This window comes from Monodon monoceros, unplaced genomic scaffold (assembly GCF_005190385.1).
Source record: "Monodon monoceros isolate NGI ecotype Baffin Bay Population unplaced genomic scaffold, NGI_Narwhal_1 Super_Scaffold_18, whole genome shotgun sequence".
In the NCBI taxonomy this organism is placed as follows: Eukaryota; Metazoa; Chordata; class Mammalia; order Artiodactyla; family Monodontidae; genus Monodon; species Monodon monoceros.
In genome coordinates, this window is record NW_021703774.1 from 96,344,618 (window position 1) to 96,366,334 (window position 21,717).

The 21,717-nt window shown below is 33.9% G+C and overlaps 1 protein-coding gene and 1 non-coding gene across 9 annotated transcripts in view; one reads left to right on the top strand and one right to left on the bottom strand.

Moving 5' to 3' along the window:
* Positions 1-21,717, bottom strand: part of PTBP2 (polypyrimidine tract binding protein 2) — an 80,430-nt gene that overhangs the window by 23,349 nt on the left and 35,364 nt on the right. For all 8 annotated transcript variants that reach the window (XM_029227871.1, XM_029227870.1, XM_029227869.1 and 5 more), the window contains exons 4-8: positions 17,271-17,443; positions 16,175-16,318; positions 10,338-10,502; positions 10,136-10,246; positions 1,957-2,152 (exon numbers count right to left, since the gene is read on the bottom strand). In XM_029227871.1, coding sequence (XP_029083704.1) covers positions 1,957-2,152; positions 10,136-10,246; positions 10,338-10,502; positions 16,175-16,318; positions 17,271-17,443 — 789 coding nt within the window. The remainder of the gene's footprint in view (positions 1-1,956; positions 2,153-10,135; positions 10,247-10,337; positions 10,503-16,174; positions 16,319-17,270; positions 17,444-21,717) is intronic.
* On the top strand, positions 11,559-11,660 carry LOC114900098. Its single transcript, XR_003794720.1, has one exon. It is a non-coding gene; the product is annotated as a U6 spliceosomal RNA (small nuclear RNA).

The window sequence follows — 21,717 nt, forward strand, 5'->3', positions numbered from 1 at the left end:
AACCTTCAATTTGTTTTTAAAAACAAAAACAAAACATTATCTGTGAAGCACAATGAAACGAGATATGCCAGCATACTATATTAAAATATTCAAGACAGAGCTGAAGAAGACACCAAATTTATTTACTAAGAACTGAGCAACTTTACTCATAGTCTTTTAATGCAAAAATGTAGAACACTTGAAAAATGATAAAAGCACTGAATAAGACAGAAGTTAGTTATGGTGTAACTGTATAATCTTTTATGAGACTTATTATTACTTGAAAAAAATTCCATCAAAGCCATGAGATTACAAGGAAAACGATGATGAATTCCCTCTAACCATGACTCCACCCAGAATCAAAAACACATACAAACTCATCTAACTACACCCAAATAAGCAAACACACATAGCTCTTAGGGTCCAAGAAAGTGATTACTACGGTCATTATGTTTGACGCTAGCTGAAGTTTCTTGGTATTTTACCCTTGTTTCTTTAATGAGTTGCATGTAATATTTTAAACTTCTTAGAAACTACTATAAAAAATCTTGTTGTCATCTTCTACTTTGGTTATTTTAAGGATTAAATAATGTATCTGCTAAGTGACTTGCAGAATGCCTATGACATAGAAACTATTCAGTAAATGCTGATTTTTGTCTTTTCTATAAAATAATTTCTATCAGTTAAAAAAATTTAAGAATTCACAGTAACAATTACAAGCAAAGGCCATGTATCACTCATTACTGTCTCACTCTTGACTTTAAAAAATGGTACACCATAGTCAATATTATCTACTTACAAGCCAAGTTGAGGGAATAAAGCCTTAAATTAGCCCCACACAGTGACAGAGATTCTCTCAAGAAAGAATGTTACCAACCTAAAGAATCTATTATGGTCATGATAAACTGCTATGACTTGTGCTAGATGTATTAGACAACTAGAATAAAGGGTCAGTTTTGTCTAAAATTACCAGAATTAATTTCACATGTCAAATGCTTCTCTTGTGCATTAGTGTGTCTCAGTTCATAGATGTATCACTTATATTACATATTTATAAATGGATAACACATGCTATATATTCACAGTAAGTAAATATCTATTTCCAAAAATTACTTCATTATAATGCTTTTTCTTTTTTAATTGATAAACATAAACTAAACTGTAAGAACTAGTTTGTGACTCATCAATCTTGGGTTCCATATGTATAGAAACAACTCATTTAATGATAATCTTACAAACTTCAGAAACCAAGAATTTCCTGAATACATCAAATAAAACTGTAAAATTTCATCTTAAATTATAAATCACTTATTTTACTTACAAAATAACATTTTCCTTTATTTTTCCTTCATCTTGACTCTGTCAACTATTAGTTGCAAATCTGTGTTTTGTTTTGTTTTTGATTAGGTGGGTCAAATCCATTGTAGAATGAGGTGAAATACAATGATTAAGACAAAACGCAAATACTGATAAATACCAAAATAAATTTTATATGAAATTCTAGTTAAAATTGTTTAAAAGAGAGTATAATATGCTTTGAAAAAATTCTATACACCTACTCCCATTATATGTTGCATCTGTTAACTTTTCATTGTCTGTGCAGTGCTAAATTGAAACAATTAGATTGGCCCTAAAGAATATGCACAAGGGGCCCTAGACAGCATGACTTCAATTTAAAGTGTAAATATTTTATTAAGAACTCAACAGTATTTCTTCATTAGAGCTTTTCCTCTTCTATTCTGGGAGAGAAGATGAGAGTGGTGAAAAAGAATATAACTGATATAATTTTCATTATACTTATGAACTTAGGGTTTTCTTCCAACAGCATACATATGCTTTCTTACCTGATGCGGGGAGAAACCTAACATAATTTCTTAAATTCCAAAATGGGAGATTCATTATACTTACTGGAGTTTAACAGGCACTTTCCCATTTGGCAAAATGGGAGAAAAGTGGTATAGACAATAAAAATCATACCTAAGAGAGATGTCTCCTTGGCAAATGCTGCAGCAATAGCTGGGTCCAATGCAGGTTGTCCATCCCCAGATGGAAGATCAGGTCGAGTATAATCCCTACTTTTATCATTGTTGTATTTTACATTCAAATTCACAAGTTTGGAAAAATCAATCCTTAGGGTACAGCAAGCGTTATAAATATTCTGACCATCTAGGGCCTGTAAAAGTGAACAAAATATATCAGCAATCTTAAGAAATAAAAATTAGAAAAAGTATGACTTTGACAATAAAACTCAACGATGAAAAACTGCACATAAAAGTCACCAAGAAAGGGATCAAATTCCATACCCTGTTCTTTACTATTCCAACCAATATATACTGGTTTCCACAAATACTATCTTCTTTAAATAGAAAAGTGTTATCTAAATCTAAAATGTAACCAGTTAAACATATGTGCTAATACTTTTAATTTTACAAACCTGCAAATATTTTAATTTAAAAAAATTAACAAGGGTCACAAATATAGTCAGTGCTGCCAAAGTAGTACCATAATAGTCTGCACACTACTTTAAAGTTAATTTTATTATACACATATCTTTTGCTGTATGGTAACACTTATAAAAATTGGTATAGGTATAAGGTAACTTCTGTTTGATGCCACATTAAATGAGGTGCCTCAGGACAACTAAATATCACTATGATGCATAATAGCAACTACCATGAAATGAGCAAAAACTCTTGGGTTGGCCAATAAGTTCATTTGGGTTTTCCATAACATCTTAAGGAAAACCCCAACAAACATTTTGGCCAATCCAATATTATCTTCCTTAACCTAGGTTGTTCAACCTGAATCAGAATAACTTGCTGAATAAGCAAATTCAACGTCATCCCAGGAAAGTTCTGGAATAGGAGGAGTACACCTCTAGAGTTGAAAGGTCATCTTGAACAAGTTATTTAACCTTTCTGAATCTCAGAATCTTTCTGAACCTGGAAAACAGATACGACAATGGCTGCCATGTTTCCTTGCAGGGTTATTATCAGGATTAGATAAAAGATCACATATGTAAAAGCACATATGTATATTTTACACATATGTAAGATATATGAATTATAAAAGGACTGTGCTGCTGTTATGATTATTATGTTTTTTTCTGTTCCTATATAATCACCAATGCTACTCCAGCTGGATAGAAACCTGGAACGAACTAGAGAACAGGGGAACACACTGTTAATTTTTCATTAGAAGAATAAACATTTACTATATAAAATAACAGTCCAGAAATGAAGAACATGTTTAGCTCTATAATTCACCTCAAAAATGAAAACAATTCTTCTAACAATACATAAATAGATCAAGCCTGATATCTATGCAGACCAAGATTAAGTGTGTAAAACCAGACCTATATTAATAGTAGACCAACATATTTTTCACATTTGATGTTTGAAAGAGAATTTTTGTATTACCTCAGTATGACTATTTTAATTGTCACACTGTTGAAGAAGGAAAGTAACTGAAACAGACTAAAATATAATCAAGAGTGCCCTGTTATGGAAAAAGTAAACCTCTGTAACAGCTCCTTATGTATATAAAGCTTATAATTAAAATATTCCCACTCTAAAAAAAGAAAACCCGTTCCTTTAATATACAAAATTAAGATTTATCCAAGAGGGAAAGTGTTGGGGGTGGTGGTGGGATGAACTGGGAGATTGGGATTGACATGTATACACTAATATGTATAAAACAGATAATAAGAACCTGCTGTACAAAAAACTAAATAAAATAAAATTCAAAAAAAGTTAAGATTTATGTGAATATATTTACCAAGCTAAAAACTAACCTAAAAACACAATTCAACCCAAGTTCACCAATTTCAATAATTACTGATGAAAACTCACTTAAAGGGACTACATACACATCAGGATTTGAATTATATTTGAATTAGGCAATGTACCTATCATCATATGAGAATGAAAACCAAGTATCAACTCTCTCAGCCAGAGTAATATAAGTATTAATTCAATACTCTTCTGTAAAGACAAACAAAGCATTGAAAACAGGTCTTCTTTTACTCATTCCTATAGGGGAAATGTTGAGCCAAGTAATAGAACCTATATCTCTCCCCAAGATATGAACGTCAAAAGATGAGTAGCAAAATTCACTCTTAGGTGACTATTTCAATAACATCATACAAAAAAATCTGATATCTTGTAAGAAAAGACCTGGCTTTGGGTCATATTATCTAAATTAATGCAAAAAGCAATGTACTGACACAAAATCACTAACTTCACAATAAGCAGAGTTTCTTTGGGGCTGAGTTCTTTCAATGAGGTTGACTGCCAAATATCTACTATGAATATGCTAACTGCTAGAAAGCCCTCTAGAAGCCTTTGACATTCTTCCTTTAATTAAAAAATAGTATCTTTATGTAGATGGAAGATACACAAGTACACCTAAGACACAAAAGCTAGAGAAATCAGGAAACAATATGTAAATTAAAATTACCTGTTAGCAACATACGAGAGGAACAAGAGCTGAGGATACACAAGAATAGAAATCCAGGCACTTTCAATAGCTGGCTGAGGGAAGATGACTACAAATGAGTAAACTAGATATGCAAGCTCACTTCAAGCTCGTGTGTTTGCAAAATTCCAGGAAATAATGGCAGCACACAAGTCAGTCTGTGTTCAGCAATCGGGATTGCAGTGATCTTGCTAGAGCAAAGATTTCTCACAGTAAAAGCTCAAGTTAATTTGCAGAAAGGCCTCTCAAATGTGTCTATGCAAAGGGAAGGTTTGGAATACACAAAAACAATCAGGAAAAAGTATTTTCATACTAAGTATAAGATTTATGGCAAAAACATGATAAACTCAGTAAAGATGTTAAATACAGAATGTATAGTTAACAACACAATAAACATTGCATATGGATTAAAAACAGGAAAAGCCACCAATGAAACTAATGAAATACACTCTCCTGGAAGGAATCATTAATGAGAAACAATCCACTTGCATATTAAAACAGAGTGACCATATTAAAGGATTTCCAAAAGACACAGTGTCACTGTCCAGTGTCAACTGTACACATTCCTAATAGAGAAAGATAACACACCTGAAAAGCTGTCTCTAATAACAAAAACAAAAACAGCTACTTTCTACCATGTGTGTTATAATTTCAGGGTTGTATAAAACAATTTTTAAAAGTCAAGGTAAAAAGGAGATTACTTCTATTTCTCGAAAATATAGAAACTGAACTAGATAGAAAGCCACAGTTAAGTGATATCTTTGGCCAATACACTGCTTGCCAATAAACAAGATTTTTGAAAAAGGCATTAGGGCATTTTCTTTAATAAATGTGAAGATCATTTAAAACAATTTACTTTTTACTTGACAATTATGATTGTTAAAATGACTTGTGATTACCACCCTAAATGTCAACCCTCAATATACATTATCTTTTCTGTTGACTTAAGAGCTTTTTAAAGCCAACCTCAGGACAAATTCAGGAGATAGTTACATTTTTCCCCTCCAACCCTCACTAATAAAACTCCATTGTTAATGTTTTTTTTCCGAGTTGCTCTTCTCTTATAAAGCAAAATGCTAGGGGGAAAGAATTCCAATTAAATGAAAATAATTGCCAAAGATCATAACTAATATATGGAAAGTTTGGTTGGCTCTGTCACTCAAGCTGCCTTTACATGGCAGTGATTCCCAGGGCATTCAAAACAAAACAGAGTAGTGGGCTCCCAACCCCAAAGATTAGAACTGTTAGTTCAGAATGGCCTAAGAGTCCCATTCTGTGTAAGCAATCTATATGATAAGAATGTATCTGGACCACAGTCTGATAAGAATGGGCTCTGGACCATACTTTAAAGAATACTATAATTCTCTTCCCCCAAACCTAAAGGTACACTATGCCTGCTAAATGAATTCCCAGGGCGTAAGCAATATTTTGTCATTCTCTCATTCATTTGAACAACAATCACTATAGAAGTGGAGAAGCAGGCTTAAGATTCCCTTCCCAAATTCTTATTCCTTACCTATAAATTTTACATGATCTCTACTGTTTTAACAAGCATAAAAATACAGCAACTGAATTACAAAGTTTAGAATCAACTCATTTTATAATACACTGAGATGTACATGGATGGTTGAAAGGTCGGAAGGATCTACAGCACTCTAGATGCTGGGAAAGTTGTGACATGGGTTGAAAAAGCCCTAATACCTGTAATACACCATACACTGTGCTAGGTTCTAAAAATGTAGCAGGGAACAAAGTGGACATGATACCCACTCATATATAACTTATAGTCCAACAGATAATACAGACACTTAACAAGTAATTTTAAGTTTGATGTGCAGTGATGAGAACTAAGAAAGGAAGGGATCCAATCTAGTTGAAAGGTTATGAAAGACCTCTCTGAGAAGAGACTTCTAAACTGATACTTGAAAGAGAGGTAGGAGTTGGGCATAAAGAGATGGAGAGAACAGTTTTAGCAAACAGAACAGCAAGTTGTAAGCCCATGAGATCAGAGAATATATAGAATATGCAAGCATTTAAAGAAGTCCAATATGGTTAAAGGTGGAAGATGATACTGGAGAGGCAAGATTTAGTTTTATAAGCTATGTTAAGGAAGGAGGATTTTATATTTAGAACAAAAATCAGTCACTGAAGGGCACTGAGAAAGGAAGATATATGACTTTGAGATCATTCTTAAAACTCAAAGTGGTGAGTTTTGTCAGAAGACCAATGAAACACAGATTTAAGAGATGATGGCTTACATCAGTGCTACTCAAACTGTGGTTCATGGACTAGCAACCTAAGTCACTCTGCATGAAGAGAACTTTGTGTCCAAATTTATTATCAACACTGACACTAAACAAACTATAGCTAGAAGTATGCTGATTTGTATTTTTGCACAAGTGCCTTGTAGCATCTAAGACTAGCACTTTGAATGACACTAGCTTAGACTATGGTGATGGCAAGAGAGTTGGAGACAAAAGGATAGATTCAACAGAAATTTAGGGTCTAGAATGAGTACTATTTGGTGATAAGCTGAAAGGAAGAGGAATAAAGGAAGATTCAACGTTTTCTGGCTTGTTTCTTAGATTCATAGTACCTTGACCTTTATTGATACAGAAAATACAGGCTTTCGTATTTTTGGTGGTGGGGGGTGGTGGTGACAGGAGTTAATTGAACACGCTAAGTTTGAAGGTGCGCCATGGTCCATGGGTTCCTAATCTGGGTCTCTTAGAAGAGGTCTGAGCTAGAAAAAGTGATGTGAGTAGTCAGAATCACAAAGGTGTAATTGAGCTGTGTGTAACAGCTGAGGTCCCCGTGGTGGAAGGGGAGGAATATAACAAGGAAGGGACAGAGAGGTGGGATATATCTAGGTGAGAAGTGTCAGAGACCAGGAGAAAAGACGATTTTAAGAAAGGGAAAGAAAGGTTCAATGTCAAATGTTACCTAAGGTTAGTTAAGATAAGGACTGAATAATTCTGTTGAGATTTAGCTACTCTAGTGATCACTGGTGACACGAGGGAGAAAAATATGGATAAATAGGGGCTGAAACCAAATTACTCTAAGTAGAGAAATAAGAACAGGATAATAAGTATAAACAGCAAATAAAGACAGCTTATTTAAGAATTCTAGTTATAAATGAAGAAACGGAAGAGAGACAAGGTGTTAGATGGACAGATATATGGAATACAGAATTAAGGGTAAATTCATTTAAAAAATGAGAGAACACTTAAGCACACTTGAAACACTGGTGAGAAGTAACCAACAAAGAGAAAAATACAAGAGAAAGAGGGGATGAAAATGCAAAGGCTCTTATGAGGCAGAACAGGATGGTATCTGGTGTTTACTGGTCTTAGAAATATCTATGCCTTTTATTTAGAAGAGACAGATATGTGTGGGTATAAGTAGATTTTGTGAGAAATACTGATGGAGTTTCCATCTGATAGTTTCTATTTTTTCTGAGAAGCAGCAGGCAAGGTCGTAAGAAAGAGTGAAGACAGACTTGGTGGAAAGAGAAATTTCTATCCGATATAGTCACTGTGGAAAATGGGAGAACAGACCGAAGAAATGTGGTAAGATTTTGCAAGCGGAGTCTATTTGTAGTTGATGCTGAAGAATTTAAATTAGTACTGGCTAGATTATGTGATATTCTCTAGGTACAGTCCACAGTCCAGATAAAGGCATGAAGAAAAATGACTGGAGTCATCAAAAGTATATGTTTAGGGCTTCCCTGGTGGCACAGTGCTTCAGAGTCCGCCCGCCGATGCAGGGGACACGGGTTCGTGCCCCGGTCCGGGAAGATCCCACATGTCACAGAGTGGCTGGGCCCATGAGCCATGGCCGCTGAGCCTGTGTGTCTGGAGCCTTTGCTGCGCAATGGGAGAGGCCACAACAGTGAGAGGCCCGCATACCGCACAAAAAAAAAAAAAAAAAAAAAAGAAAACCTATCAAATACTGAAAGATATATATAAACTACTTTAACCACTGAATTGTATAGCCCAAATGCAGTATAATTCTGAATCAAATTCCATTTCACTGCTCCTTCACCAAATACTCCTCCTCTGGATCGGAAGGGAATGACAAAGAAAATATTCCATATTAAGAAAAATGTGCACTATATTTAAATTTGTTTGAAGTTGTGAAAAGTGCCATCGAGAACACAGCTTCTAGATTGTCTGCTACTGATCAAACCTCATACCACAATGATTTCAGTAACTCTTTAAATATAAAATATCTCCGAAGTTGGAGGGCTGGGGCATGTTAGGAAAGACAATTATTTTTTTAAAGAAGAACTCTAATTGCTGAAAAGGGAAACATAATAGGATTAGATCATGCAATTGGGAACCAGTGAGTAGGAACACACTGGAGAAAAGTAGACTAAAAAAATGTCAACTTTTAATGCAGGGGACACGGGTTCGTGCCCCGGTCCGGGAAGATCCCACATGCCGCGGAGCGGCTGGGCCCGTGAGCCATGGGCGCTGAGCCTGCGCGTCCGGAGCCTGTGCTCCGCAACGGGAGAGGCCACAACAGTGAGAGGCCCGCGTACCGCAAAAAAAAAAAAAAAAAAATGTCAACTTTACAGATAGTGTACATTATAAGTAATTTGCCTCTTTAAATCTTAGCATCCCCTTGTAACACAGGAAAAATTCCTGCTCTGTTTATAACATGGAATAGTCAGAAAAAAATGAGGTAACAGCACTTGGTAAACCATTTCAATTATGTTATTATTACTAGTAAAGCCTTTCTGCTACCTGAAGCTATTTTTGCTCTCCAAATGAGATTCTAAGGATGGAATACAATGAAACAATAATTAAAAATGGCCTGGTTCCATACAACCTATCTTGATCTGGAGGAAGTATTGAATAGGCCATAATTAGTCTGAAAGTAGAAGTGTGAAAGGGAGAAAAAAGGTAAGACAAATATAAGTACAGACAGTTGATTTAATAATAAATATTTAATGTTTTAATAATGGAATAAAAATGAGATACTACAGCACAATAAGTTAAAGAGACAGAAAAAGGTAGATTTAAATAAGATACACAAACAGAAGATTAGGCATTTAGAAACAAAGACGTGGTATGCAGTTTTCAGTGGTAGCTATGACGGGTAGATTTTACTGCTTTGAACAGTTTCTTACCCTCCATATATAACAACAACAACAAAGGTTAAGTAATGTGAATAAAAGGGAGACTAAGAACTTATTCAAAAAACCTATCTTTTAAAAAAATACTTAAAAAGAATACTAGAAATAGCTGAGAGCCTATCATAGAACTGAGCCACATGTCTACTGACGTATTTCAGCCAAACTATCTTATAGATAAATTTATTACTTTGAAACTCCCACTGGAAAATGTAAAATCTTATACAGGTATGCATGCACAATACAATCCTGATATATCCTCAAGAGCACAAAACTTCTGGACCTAAATCAAACACAAATGCAAACTATAAGCCTATATTACATGTAACTACAAATATGACTGTTAAAAATAAACATTTCTTTTTTATCATAAATACTAAGCTTTTCGAATATTACCTTAATGACAATAATGTGTGCCATCTAAAATGCTATATGGTATCGCTAAGTTATGTCAGTATTAATAACATTAGCTACACATATATATGTGTATATACATATCTACCACTGAAAATTATTGCTATCTCAAAAAAAAGCTAGACTTACTAGTTTTGCTTGCTGAGCATTTACTGGATCGCCATACTGGAGAAGAGCTTGAAACTGGTTATTTTTTGTAAATGTGATTATCTTCAATACAGCACCAAACTTAGAAAATATCTGTTAAAACATTAAAATCAAAACAAATTTTATCTACTGTATTATTATTTCTCAATTTTATAGATGAACATGCAAATTAAACTAAACTTACTTGGTGAAGAACATCAAGTGTTACAGGGTAATACATATTGTCAATAATTATTCTAAGCACTGGACTCTGGGCTGGAGTCACTGCACTCTCACTAACGGTGGTGCCACTAAGAGGAGTATTTGCTGTCTGGACAGCTGTCACTGCTTGAAGAACTGCTTGAGCACGCTAAAAAATGAAAGATAAGCACTTTAGAAACATTCCTGGTATTTTTACCTATACTTTGCTAAACGTTACAATATTAAATTCTTTTCTAAAACACATAGATTAAATAAAATTTAACACTCAATAAATACTTTTGAGCACCTGCCATGAGCCAAGGATTATAATTCAAGTATTATACTAGTATTTATTTTACTTCAAAACAATTATCTAGGGTTTGGGACCAATGTGGAATAAGAAAGACAGTCAGTGTAATTTACTCTTAAAACAACAAGATGCAGTCTGACAGATTCAGAAAATGTTTTAAATAGAAACTTTTAGAGAACAATGAAACTTTAACATTATTCATTCCATAAAAAAGGCACATAGTAAACCTTAAGGGGATTACTAGGTTATCCAAAAGAACTCCCATAAACATTATTTCCAATAAATCCTAAAAGAATAATATTCAGATACAAATTAAGTCTTTTTTTCATACTAGCATAACTTCTGAAACCAAAATTTTTAGAACAGAAATTGATGTATACCATACTACAAAGCCATAAAATTTTCAGGAATACTTCAAAATAAAATATGAAGAATATTTTCCATACATGTTATGGTATCTAATACACTATAATTTTACGTAGGACTAGGAAGATACTGATAACTGAACCATGACAGATCAACTATTATAAGACACATCTTGATTTCTGAGATTTTAGAATGTGAAAAAAATATATATATGGAGCTGAAAAAATACAGTATTTTGGGGAAATCTGTCAACTAAATCATATGTTAAATGTTCCAAAAAGACTGCCTTTATTACTATTATGCCTTTCCTATTATTACTGACAGATTCACTGATAAGGAATAATTTCTTTCTACCTTATCTGGGGTCAGAAAACCTATATAAAGGCAAATAACTGTTAGATATAATAATGACAAATACCTCTACATTGCTTTATAGTTTGAAAAAGTTGTATTGGCAGATGAACAGGAATATAAACAGAGCACAGTGATGAATGAAAAGGAAGGCGGATACAAAAGAATGAGAACATTTATGATAATAAGGAATGATCAGTGTTCCCTTCAGCAGCACATATACTAAAACTGGAACAACACAGAGATTAGCATGGCCCTATGCAAATATGACCCCAAAATCATGAAGTGTCACATTTTTTTCTGGACCTATTAACTAATGTGGTGGTGGTAATCATTTTGCGAAATATAAATATATCAAATCACCTTAAAACCCACACAATGTATATGTGAATTATATCTCAAAAAAGGTGGGAGGATGGTCATTTCACTGAAATATTACATAACCAGGAAATCATATAGCTTGGTACTCAAAGAGATCACACACTCATCTAGTCAAACTTCATCATCTAAATGCTAATAAAATATGACCTATAAATTTATGTTAAAGTGACTTGTTAATTCAAATCCAACATTTTGAAACATACAATAAATACTTAATGGGCATATTTACACTACTATAAAGAATATAGTTATAAAAAAAGAGGGATAAAAAGATTTCTAGAACAATGTTAATTTAAACATCTGAACATATTTAACCCAATATATATTTAAATAAAGTATTTTAAGTAGCTCATTGCAAGTAGCTCACTGTTCACTTTCTTCATTAGTGAACATGTCTTTATATACATTTATTATAATAAGCATGGAAATATCACAACTTAGAACTCTAACATCTGCTATTTTAAATAATGGAACGTCTCCTTAAAATAAGAATCACTTGATCATGGTGTACTATCCAAACAGTATAAAAAGTTAAGTGTCCTCTGCAACTCAGTCACCCTGTCTGCTTTCCCTACATACACAAGCATATATGTATATATGTACTCCATACAAACATGTTAAGTACTTATCTACTGCATACTTTTCTTTCCAATACTATTCACTGTTCTCCATCTTCCTTTTTTACCTTAACAATTACGTTCTCTATTATCATTAACAAGTAACTTCATACATTTTTTGGTCTCATTTATGTGTAGCTTTTTTGTTTAACATCTTTATTGGCATATAATTGCTTTACAATGGTGTGTTAGTTTCTACTTTATAACAAAGTGAATCAGCTATAATATACATATATCACCATATCTCCTCCCTCTTGCATCTCCCTCCCCCATTTTTTTTTTAAATAAATAAACTGACATTTATTTATTTATTTTTGGCTGCATCGCGTCTTCGTTGCTGTGCGCGGGCTCTCTCTAGTTGTGGCGAGTAGGGGCTACTCTCCATCGCGGTGCACAGGCTTCTCATTGCGGTGGCTCCTCTTGTTGCAGAGCACGGGCTCTAAGCGCGTGGGTTTCAGTAGTTGTGGCATGTGGACTCAGTAATTGTGGTTTGCAGGCTCTAGAGAGCAGGCTCAGTAGTTGTGGTGCATGGGCTTAGTTGCTCTGCAGCATGTGGGATCTTCCTGGACCAGGGCTCGAACCCATATCTCCTGTATTGGCAGGTGGATTCTTAACCACTGTGCCACCAGGGAAGCCTCTTCATACGTTTTAAAAAAAAATTCATGGAGCAGAGTTGGCTTGCCAACCTAGATTTTAATTAAACTTCATATTGAAACAATCATATACACATAAAAGGACACAAATCATAAGTATATACAGCTCAATAAAATTTCACAAATAGAACATATCTGTAAAAGGACTATCTAGATAAAAAAATAGAACATTACCAACACTCCAGAAACCACACACATGCTTTCTCCCAGTTATATAAATGGAACCATATAGTACGTGTTCTACTTTGATCTGGCTTCTTTCAATAAACATAATTTTTATGATGTTCATCCAAGTTCTAGAGACACCAGTAGCTTGTTCATTCTTTTTGCCAGTCAGTATTCCAACGAATAAATATACCACAACACATTCTACAGCTGCTGAACATGTGGATCATTTCCAGCTCTGGGCTATTACATACAGTGTGCCATGAACTTTCTTATACATATCTTTTCATGCACATATGTATTTATTTTCTCAGATACGTGACTAGTAAAAATTACTAAGTCAAAGAATATGTATATGCTCAGCTTTAGTAGATATTTCAAGGTTTTAAAAATGATTCTACCAATTTACATTCTCATCACTTATTTACGAAGTTCAAGCTTCTCTACATTGTTCCAATACTTGGTATTACCGGTCTTAATTTTATCCAGTATGGTATACATGGCAGTATCTCACTGTGATTTTCATTTGTATTAAGGGTTCTTGATCCAAACCTAATCCACTCTGTGGATCAGAGGATGGCTTTCAAGGAAACTAACTAATGGGAAACCTGAAGATGACTAACAAGTGGCCATGTGAAGTAAGGGATGGAAAGGTGGTACAAAGGCAGGCAGGCCACAATATTCCAGGTAAAAGTGACAGCACAGAAGCACAATGGCCTCCAAAGACAAAATAAGAGAAAGCATGCCAGGTTACAGGCACTACAATTACTACTGGGATAGAAGCACAGGAAAATAGGGTGGGAGTAGCCGTAAGACAGAAACAGTACTCATCTCAAAGGGCCTTTACCCTGAGCATGAAAAGGATTTGCTGCAGATGACTGTGTCTGAGCAAATGAAGTAGCAAGAAAGAAGAAAACTGGGCAGATATTGAAAAGAGTGAATTCACAGAACCTACTGATTTGATGAAAGGTTCTGGAAGAATTCATGATTGACACACACATTCATTTGTCTCTCTTCTATTATAAAACACTATTAAAATGACTATAAATAAGTACAAAATGGAATAAATGCAGATACTGAAAAGGTTATCACTAGCTCAGAATAATTTTATCAAATTCCCAAAACTCAGAAAATGCATGGACAGAAGACACAGTGAACACATAGCAAAACAGGGTTTGCACTGGTAGCATCCATAGGAATCAAATTAGAAATTGGTAGGTACACAGGAGGAAGGAGAATGAAAATAAAAGGGTTAACAGAAAGTATGGCTAACAAACATCCTCTTCCTTCTCACCATCAACCAACTTATTATTAAACAATAAAAACAAAAGCAACAACAACTAAACACTCCCTTAAAAGAACAGAAACTCTAAAAGGAGTTTTGAAGGCCAAGAATAAAGACCTCTGGCATTTGGGGGGGGGATCCCAGGTTAGTATCCAAGTCCTCGCTGCCTTACTCTAGAGGAAAGCATGCAAGTCCAATAAAACCTAATTGTCCATTCTGAAATATAAACAGACAATGAGGGTGGGTGGGAGGAAGAGAAGAATAGAGAGAACAAGATAAACATAACAGCTAATTCTAAAGAAGGTAAAAGATAGTCAAGTATTTTAAAATACATTAATTAGTAACTGTAAAGAATGACCAACTACGAGGTAAAAAGGGTATCAAAGAAAAGAAGAACTTTTGAAAATCAAAAATATGGCTGTCAAAAAAATTTTTTTCAACATAAGAACACTGCACTGACTGCTCCCTATGTCTGGAACATAACCAAGACTGCAGTAAGTACCTTATTCTCTAATCACTTTGAAGTTTGTTACTCAAATGTCACTTGTTGGTTGGGCTTCCACTGGTTATCCTATTTGAAATTACAAATCCCCCTCCCCTACATATATCTATCTATCTATCTATAGATGCCTTATCTTTATTCTTTCCACATCATTTTCATTTGAATCTTTTTAAATGAGAATGCATTCACTAATTACTGAAAATACTAACATGTAAAATAAAATTGGGATATTAACTGCCATTTTAAACTCTAAGTAAAAAGAATAGAGAATACATATTTTCTTTTGGTATATTTCCTCATGATAAATTCTGAGAAGTACAACTTCTGGTTCAAAAGAAATGAAAATTATCAAATTTAAAAAAACAACTGAAATTTTAGCCTTATCTTTCACGCAAAAAGTTTTACAAGCTTATTTTTCATGAACTATCAAAATGATCTTAAATTATTTTTTACAAAGGTTAAAATCTATGAGGAATTATTTTCCATTTAATTTTTGATAAGACGAGCCACAGTTTAGATTTTACTAAAACAGATATAATTAGCTAAAAACTACATTTGAAGAGCTTTTAGCCCAGTTTTTATTGCAATCCTATGTACTTAGATCTAAAACCATTCTTATACTTTTTCTAAAAAAATAATTTTAGATAATTAATATCTTCTACATCACATTTTTAAAAGATCAACACATATTCTCAACATATATTCTCAATTCTTACATTCCCCCCCCCCCCAGGAAAACCATTAACACATCCTCAGTAGGAGTTTTTCCATAATAAATTAAGACCTATTAAAAGTCAAATTACCAAAGGGACTGAACTTCTTACACTGAAGTCTAAGCAGCAGAGTTGCATAAACAGTTTATGCTTAAGTCCTACCTCAGACAGTATCTATACAAAAACTTTAATTTGCACAAAGAAAAAGAACACTTTGACCAGAACCTTAAAATCACTGAAAAAAATGCTATTTAACTAATTTATCCAGTATTAATTTAAAATATGAAAATAAGAGACCACACATACTTTCTGTAAATTAACATAATGGTTAATACTTAACATGCTACAAGAAAATGCCACAAAAAAACCAGAAAACAAAAAACAAGAAAATGCTCACAGAAAAATCTTCTGAATGGTAAAAAATTTTTTTTCTGCTAATGTTTATGAGATTCTTAATACGTTCTAGGCCATTTTATTTATGTACCTACACATACTCACTTGGTTCAATGTATTATCTGTTTTTAGTTCTTTGTGATTGGAGTACTGAATATAAATCGGTTGGTTACGAAGGTGAGGTGTCACAGCAGAATAGTAATTAACCATAGTAATAGCTGCTTCCTCTGTTGCTAGTTCCAAAAATGCCTGAAAATTTAAATAGCAAAAATCTTAATATTATGAATAAAATTCAAATAAACTTCAATATCTGTGTAATCTGTTTGGTTCATTAGAAAAATCAGTATCTAGAATATAACCTTTAAAGTTACATTTAGATGCTCTAGTAGGTAGAATTAGAAATCTCTTACTGAAGTTTAGAGATACAATTAAAGTTAAACTCAGAAGCTCTTAGAATACAACTTCCACCTCTGATTTTCCATACACTACAAATGTACCCATTTCAACAAAGGCTAGAGAAAATAAAATCTAAACATTTTCCAGCACCAGAATTTTACCACTCCTAACCTAGAAAACATAAGAGAACACCAAGTCATTTTTAAAGCATTTACAATTTAACAAAGAAAAAAATTAAATGTCATATTATTAGTGATATTAACTATATTTAAGAGAACATTAAATTTCTCTAAATTCTTCTAAATGGTATCATTAGAAACTTTAAAACAAAATTTGATTTTTAATATACCTGGACCCTACTGCTACAGGTATAACTATTCAATATAGAATATCTGGGACTAATGACTATCTTCTTCTAATGCTATAAGATAAATATTTCCCTGGGATAAGCTTAAAGGATAAGATGCTGCTAGTGTCCTTACTGATTTCCGATATTACAAAGAGCAAAGCCACAATAAAAGAAGTATTTCATCTGTATTTCCTACAATCTCATTGACCAGTAGTTCAATTAGAGTCCTAAAGGGAATTTAAAATTTGAAATTTGAAAACTACGGTGACTTATTCATTTTAGCTCCCTACCATTAGTTTCCCAAACACAGCTACAAGGAGAAGTCAGAGTAAGACTTCTGTCATGTTCTTTAAGAAAAGTAACCTACTATATACTATCCTTTCATCAGGCAACAGCTAATTCACACCTGCTGGATAGTTGGGGCTTAACATTTTATAAGTCCTGAAAGAAATATACCTGATTTTTTCCTTTCAGCATAAGGATGTTGGTCACCTTACCAAAAGGTAAGCCTAAAGCAATAACTTCAGTTTCTGTCACTTCACCAGGTAATTTTCGAATATGAAGTACACGAGAAGGAGCACCATCCATTTTATCTTCTCCTTTAAATTTTTTACTATCATTACCATTGGCTGAAAGACATTAAAGAAACAGTCTTTAGTATATTGATTTTCCTTATTTGCATAAAAAAATCACAAAACAAACTTTAATAAAGAACTTAAAAACAGAACTGAGCATACTTGGGATACTTCCTAAAAATTCAAAAACCAGGTTTGCAAAGTAACAGAGAAAATCATATCCACCAATTACTACTAAATGAAATCATCAATTAAGATTACTATTGGGTAAATATATTTCTGGATAGCATATGTAAAGAGTAGCAAGTGATAATCAAAAACATTAAAATGCAATTTCATAAAGAAATGGTCAATGGCTATAGAACACAATTATCTTACAATTCAATCGTCTTATTAGAGACTAATAAGGAGTCTAAGACTTAGTCTAAGACTAAGGAAAATACAAAAAAGTGAAAATTTTGACTTAGCAAAAATTAATTATAATTTTACCTGAGAAATTCTAAATTGTTCAATTTGAAAAATGTGCTAAAAAATGGAATCAAAGAAGGCAATGCTGTAAAAATTATTATGCAGTCACTCCACACTATGGGTCACATTCCTCTACCTAAAATGTTTTGTCACTATCAAAACCTACTATAAATCACTCATGGACTTGATTATCTTATTCTGTTACTCTGAGCTTTAAAGTGATATATTTTAAACAACAAATTAGTTGCCTGCTTTTATTCCAAAGCTTTACCAAAACACACAAAATAAACAAAAAACCAAAATCCGAACTTACTAAAGAATCAATAAAATATGTGATGTTTTGATGGTTCTTAATCTTCTAAGAACTCAAGGATATTTCTGAGAATCTAACTAACCTGAAGAATCCTTACACAGTGAGAAATATGCATGTATACTCCATTTTGATATGATTTTTGGTACTTTACAGTACACCCCCAGAAAACATTCAATACTATCTATAAAATTCTAAGACCATCGGGATCTTCTAAGTGCCTTCAAAATTTATTCAAACATTAATTCTTTAAACATTACTGAGTTATCAAGAATATGTCTGGCACTTCTTTAGGTTCTGAGGGTACAGCAGTGAACAGTAAGCAGTAAGATCCCTGATGCTGTCCTGTAGTCTAGTGGGAGAGATGGACTACCCAGTACACGAACCAGATTATCACTTATAGTGATTAAGTGCTATGGAGAAAGTAAAGCACAGTAATGTGATTAAAAGTGACTTAGCAGAGGACTGGAAGAGGGTGATGTGGTAGTTATTTTACTGGATGATCAGAGATAATATGTGAATTCACCTGATAAGTATAACTTAGTGGCAATTAAGTCATATTTTAACAGTTTCACTCAAGTTTATATACATGAACGAACAGCCAATACATTTAAAAATTCCCTTAAGTTGACTCTGTACAGAAGAGAGTAGTAAGCTATGGTTTCTGAATATATTACCAGAAAAATCTTGCTGGTTAGCTCTTCATCATTCCAAAAATAAGAACTACAAAAAGCCTCCACACTTCCTTTCATAAGTAAGGAAAACATCTATGTGCACAGGCACCTGAACCTACCAGAAACAGGCTGAATTTCCTATTTTGTGGCATCTTATTTTAACAAAATCATCATTGGGTCTGTTAAATGATACTGCAGGGAATCAAAAAATACACATATACCTTAAAACATATAACTGACATACAAATGCATATTCTTCTAACGCCTTTTCTTAGCAAAGCAATCTGATAGACTGTGCTCTTGTTCATTCATTTGTTTGAATAACAAGAACAAATAATTCAGTCCAACGTATAGTCCCATGAATTATAGGTTATGATATCAGGAAACTCAAACAGCAAACTTCTGTTTTTCCTTTAGGGAAAAAGGCAAGAAAAAAAAATCACAATAAAGATACTACCCATCACTACACATATAGGGCGAAAAAAACGCTTCCCTTTTCAAATGATTCTTAGAATATGATTCCCAAAAGGCAAAAACCTGCCTAAACCTATTATTAAAAGAATACAAGAGTTTATTGTTTTGAATTTGTGTTGGATGATTTCTTGACAGTGGATGGTGAGTAAAACTACTAAGTAAAAAAGGTAGATGGGACAGTTTTCACAGTTAAAGAAGATGATAAATAACTTGTAGAAAAGAAGGTACTTTTCTTTTGCGTTGATATTTAACATTCACTGAAAGTAACCTACATGCCAGGCACTTTACAACTCTTAAGAGTGCTATTATAACCCATCAATCCCATTTATAAATGAGAGGTACTTAAGCTGCCCAAGGTCAGAGTTACTAAGGGGTAAAGACAGAAAATGGCAGGAAAAGGATTAAAACTCAGGAGTATGACTCCATAGTCTGTAGTCTCAACCCACTACTACAGGAGGACCCTTATAAAGACAAACTTCAGGTAATATATAATGGCCTAGAGAAGATCTGTTCTTTTCTCCCAAATGCCATGTAACTAACAACATTTACACTGTCTTTACACTACTTGATACTCCTCTCCGTTAATAGCTTCAGAAAGGGTGGCTATTAAATATTCATATTTTAGTGCTAAATATTATGGAAGTCTCAATTTTAAATAATGATACTATGAGAATGTAAAATTGAGAAATGATGATTTCTTTAAATAAAACTAAGCTGACTTTCATATATAAAAGTACCCCAACCCTGGAAAAGAGAAAGGACACTGAATGTGTGGCCTTGGGGCTTCCCTGGTGGCGCAGTGGTTTAGAATCCGCCTGCCAATACAGGGGACATGGGTTCGAGCCCTGGTCCGGGAGATCCCACATGCCGCGGAGCAGCTAAGCCTTACACCACAGCTATGAACCTGCACGCTAGAGCTCGCGAGCCACAACTACTAAGCCCGCATGCCACAGCTACTGAAGCCTGCGTACCTAGAGCCCATGCTCTGCAATAAGAGAAGCCGTCCAATGAGAAGCCTGTGTACTGCAACGAAGAGTAGCCCCTTGCTCGCCGCAACTAGAGAAAGCCCGCGTGCAGCAATGAAGACCCAACGCAGCCAAAAATAAATAAATAAATAAATAAAACAAAGTGTGGTCTCAACTTATGAAACATGTCGGCCATTTATGACCCTATTAGAGAAGTAAGGAAGATGGGGTCTCTCTGGGTTACAGATCTATGATTCTTCAGAAGACAAAGTACTATAATTTGGACTTCTTTCCACAATCCTTTCCCTTACACTTCCCAGGTAATTCCAGACAGAAACTTTGGTTTAGGTATGTAAAACTAAAGAATTTTAAAGACTGTTTTTCAACAACAGATGTAGTAATGCTTTTACTCATGCATGTAAGCTGCATATAAATTGTAGAAATCTTTATACTGTCTTCCATATATGCCTTCTTAAAAAAGCCTTTGGCTTAATAGAGCTCTTCTACTCACAAATTCAAAACAAGACACAGAAACTTGTTTCTAAGTGAACATTCCAATACAAACTTAAAAGTTTTCTACCTCAGTTCTAAAGTGAACATCTTCACTTTTGAACAGTCCCAGTCCATCTCTTTTCTCTTTGACTGACTTTTGTCTTCTACTGGCTTTTTAACTGTAGTTTTCACACAAAAGGGTCTCACCAAGATCCTGGGTAATTTGTTAAATCCACCTGTGGCGGAAGAGCTGTGAGCCCTTTCAACCTTACCAAATCTCTCTGTTCTCACAGCATCCTTAATAACTTACTTCTAGTTTCCTTACTTCCCTGACTCATTTGATACCTGCTTTGACCCCTCTGCTAACTCATTTACTTCCCAAAATGGTTGGACTGCCCCAACGTGTTCTGGTCTCAAGTCGTTCCCATTTTTACTTGCTCATATAGACACTCCAGTAAGGGGTTTCAAAAATCAACTTCTATTTTATAAGTCTATTATTTTAGTCCCACTCATTCACCAATATTTCTAGTTCTATACTTTCAAGTGTATATACCAACTTGAAGTGCAACATCTCAAAACTTTTTACTTCATCTGTCCAGTGAAAACTATTTTAACAAAATATAAGTACATTCTCATTCTCCAATTCTTCCAGACTCAAGCATTTATAAAAAGCACTCGTAACTTCCTTTATCGAAATATAACTGAGAGGCAAAGCAGTTTTACTCTCAAGCAGTTTTAGTTAGACTTCTGGGCAAAGCACAGTGTTATACAAGCTGCTGGCTTTAGAAAAACAAAAAAATAAAATAAAGTTAATCTGAGCTAAGAAAAATGAATGCTCATACTCTTTGCATTCTATATGGGAAAACAGAAATTTCAAAGAACAGTTAAACCAGAAACGTAGGTATATACAGGTAGAGAATACTTCTGTTATTCTACTAGCTTTAG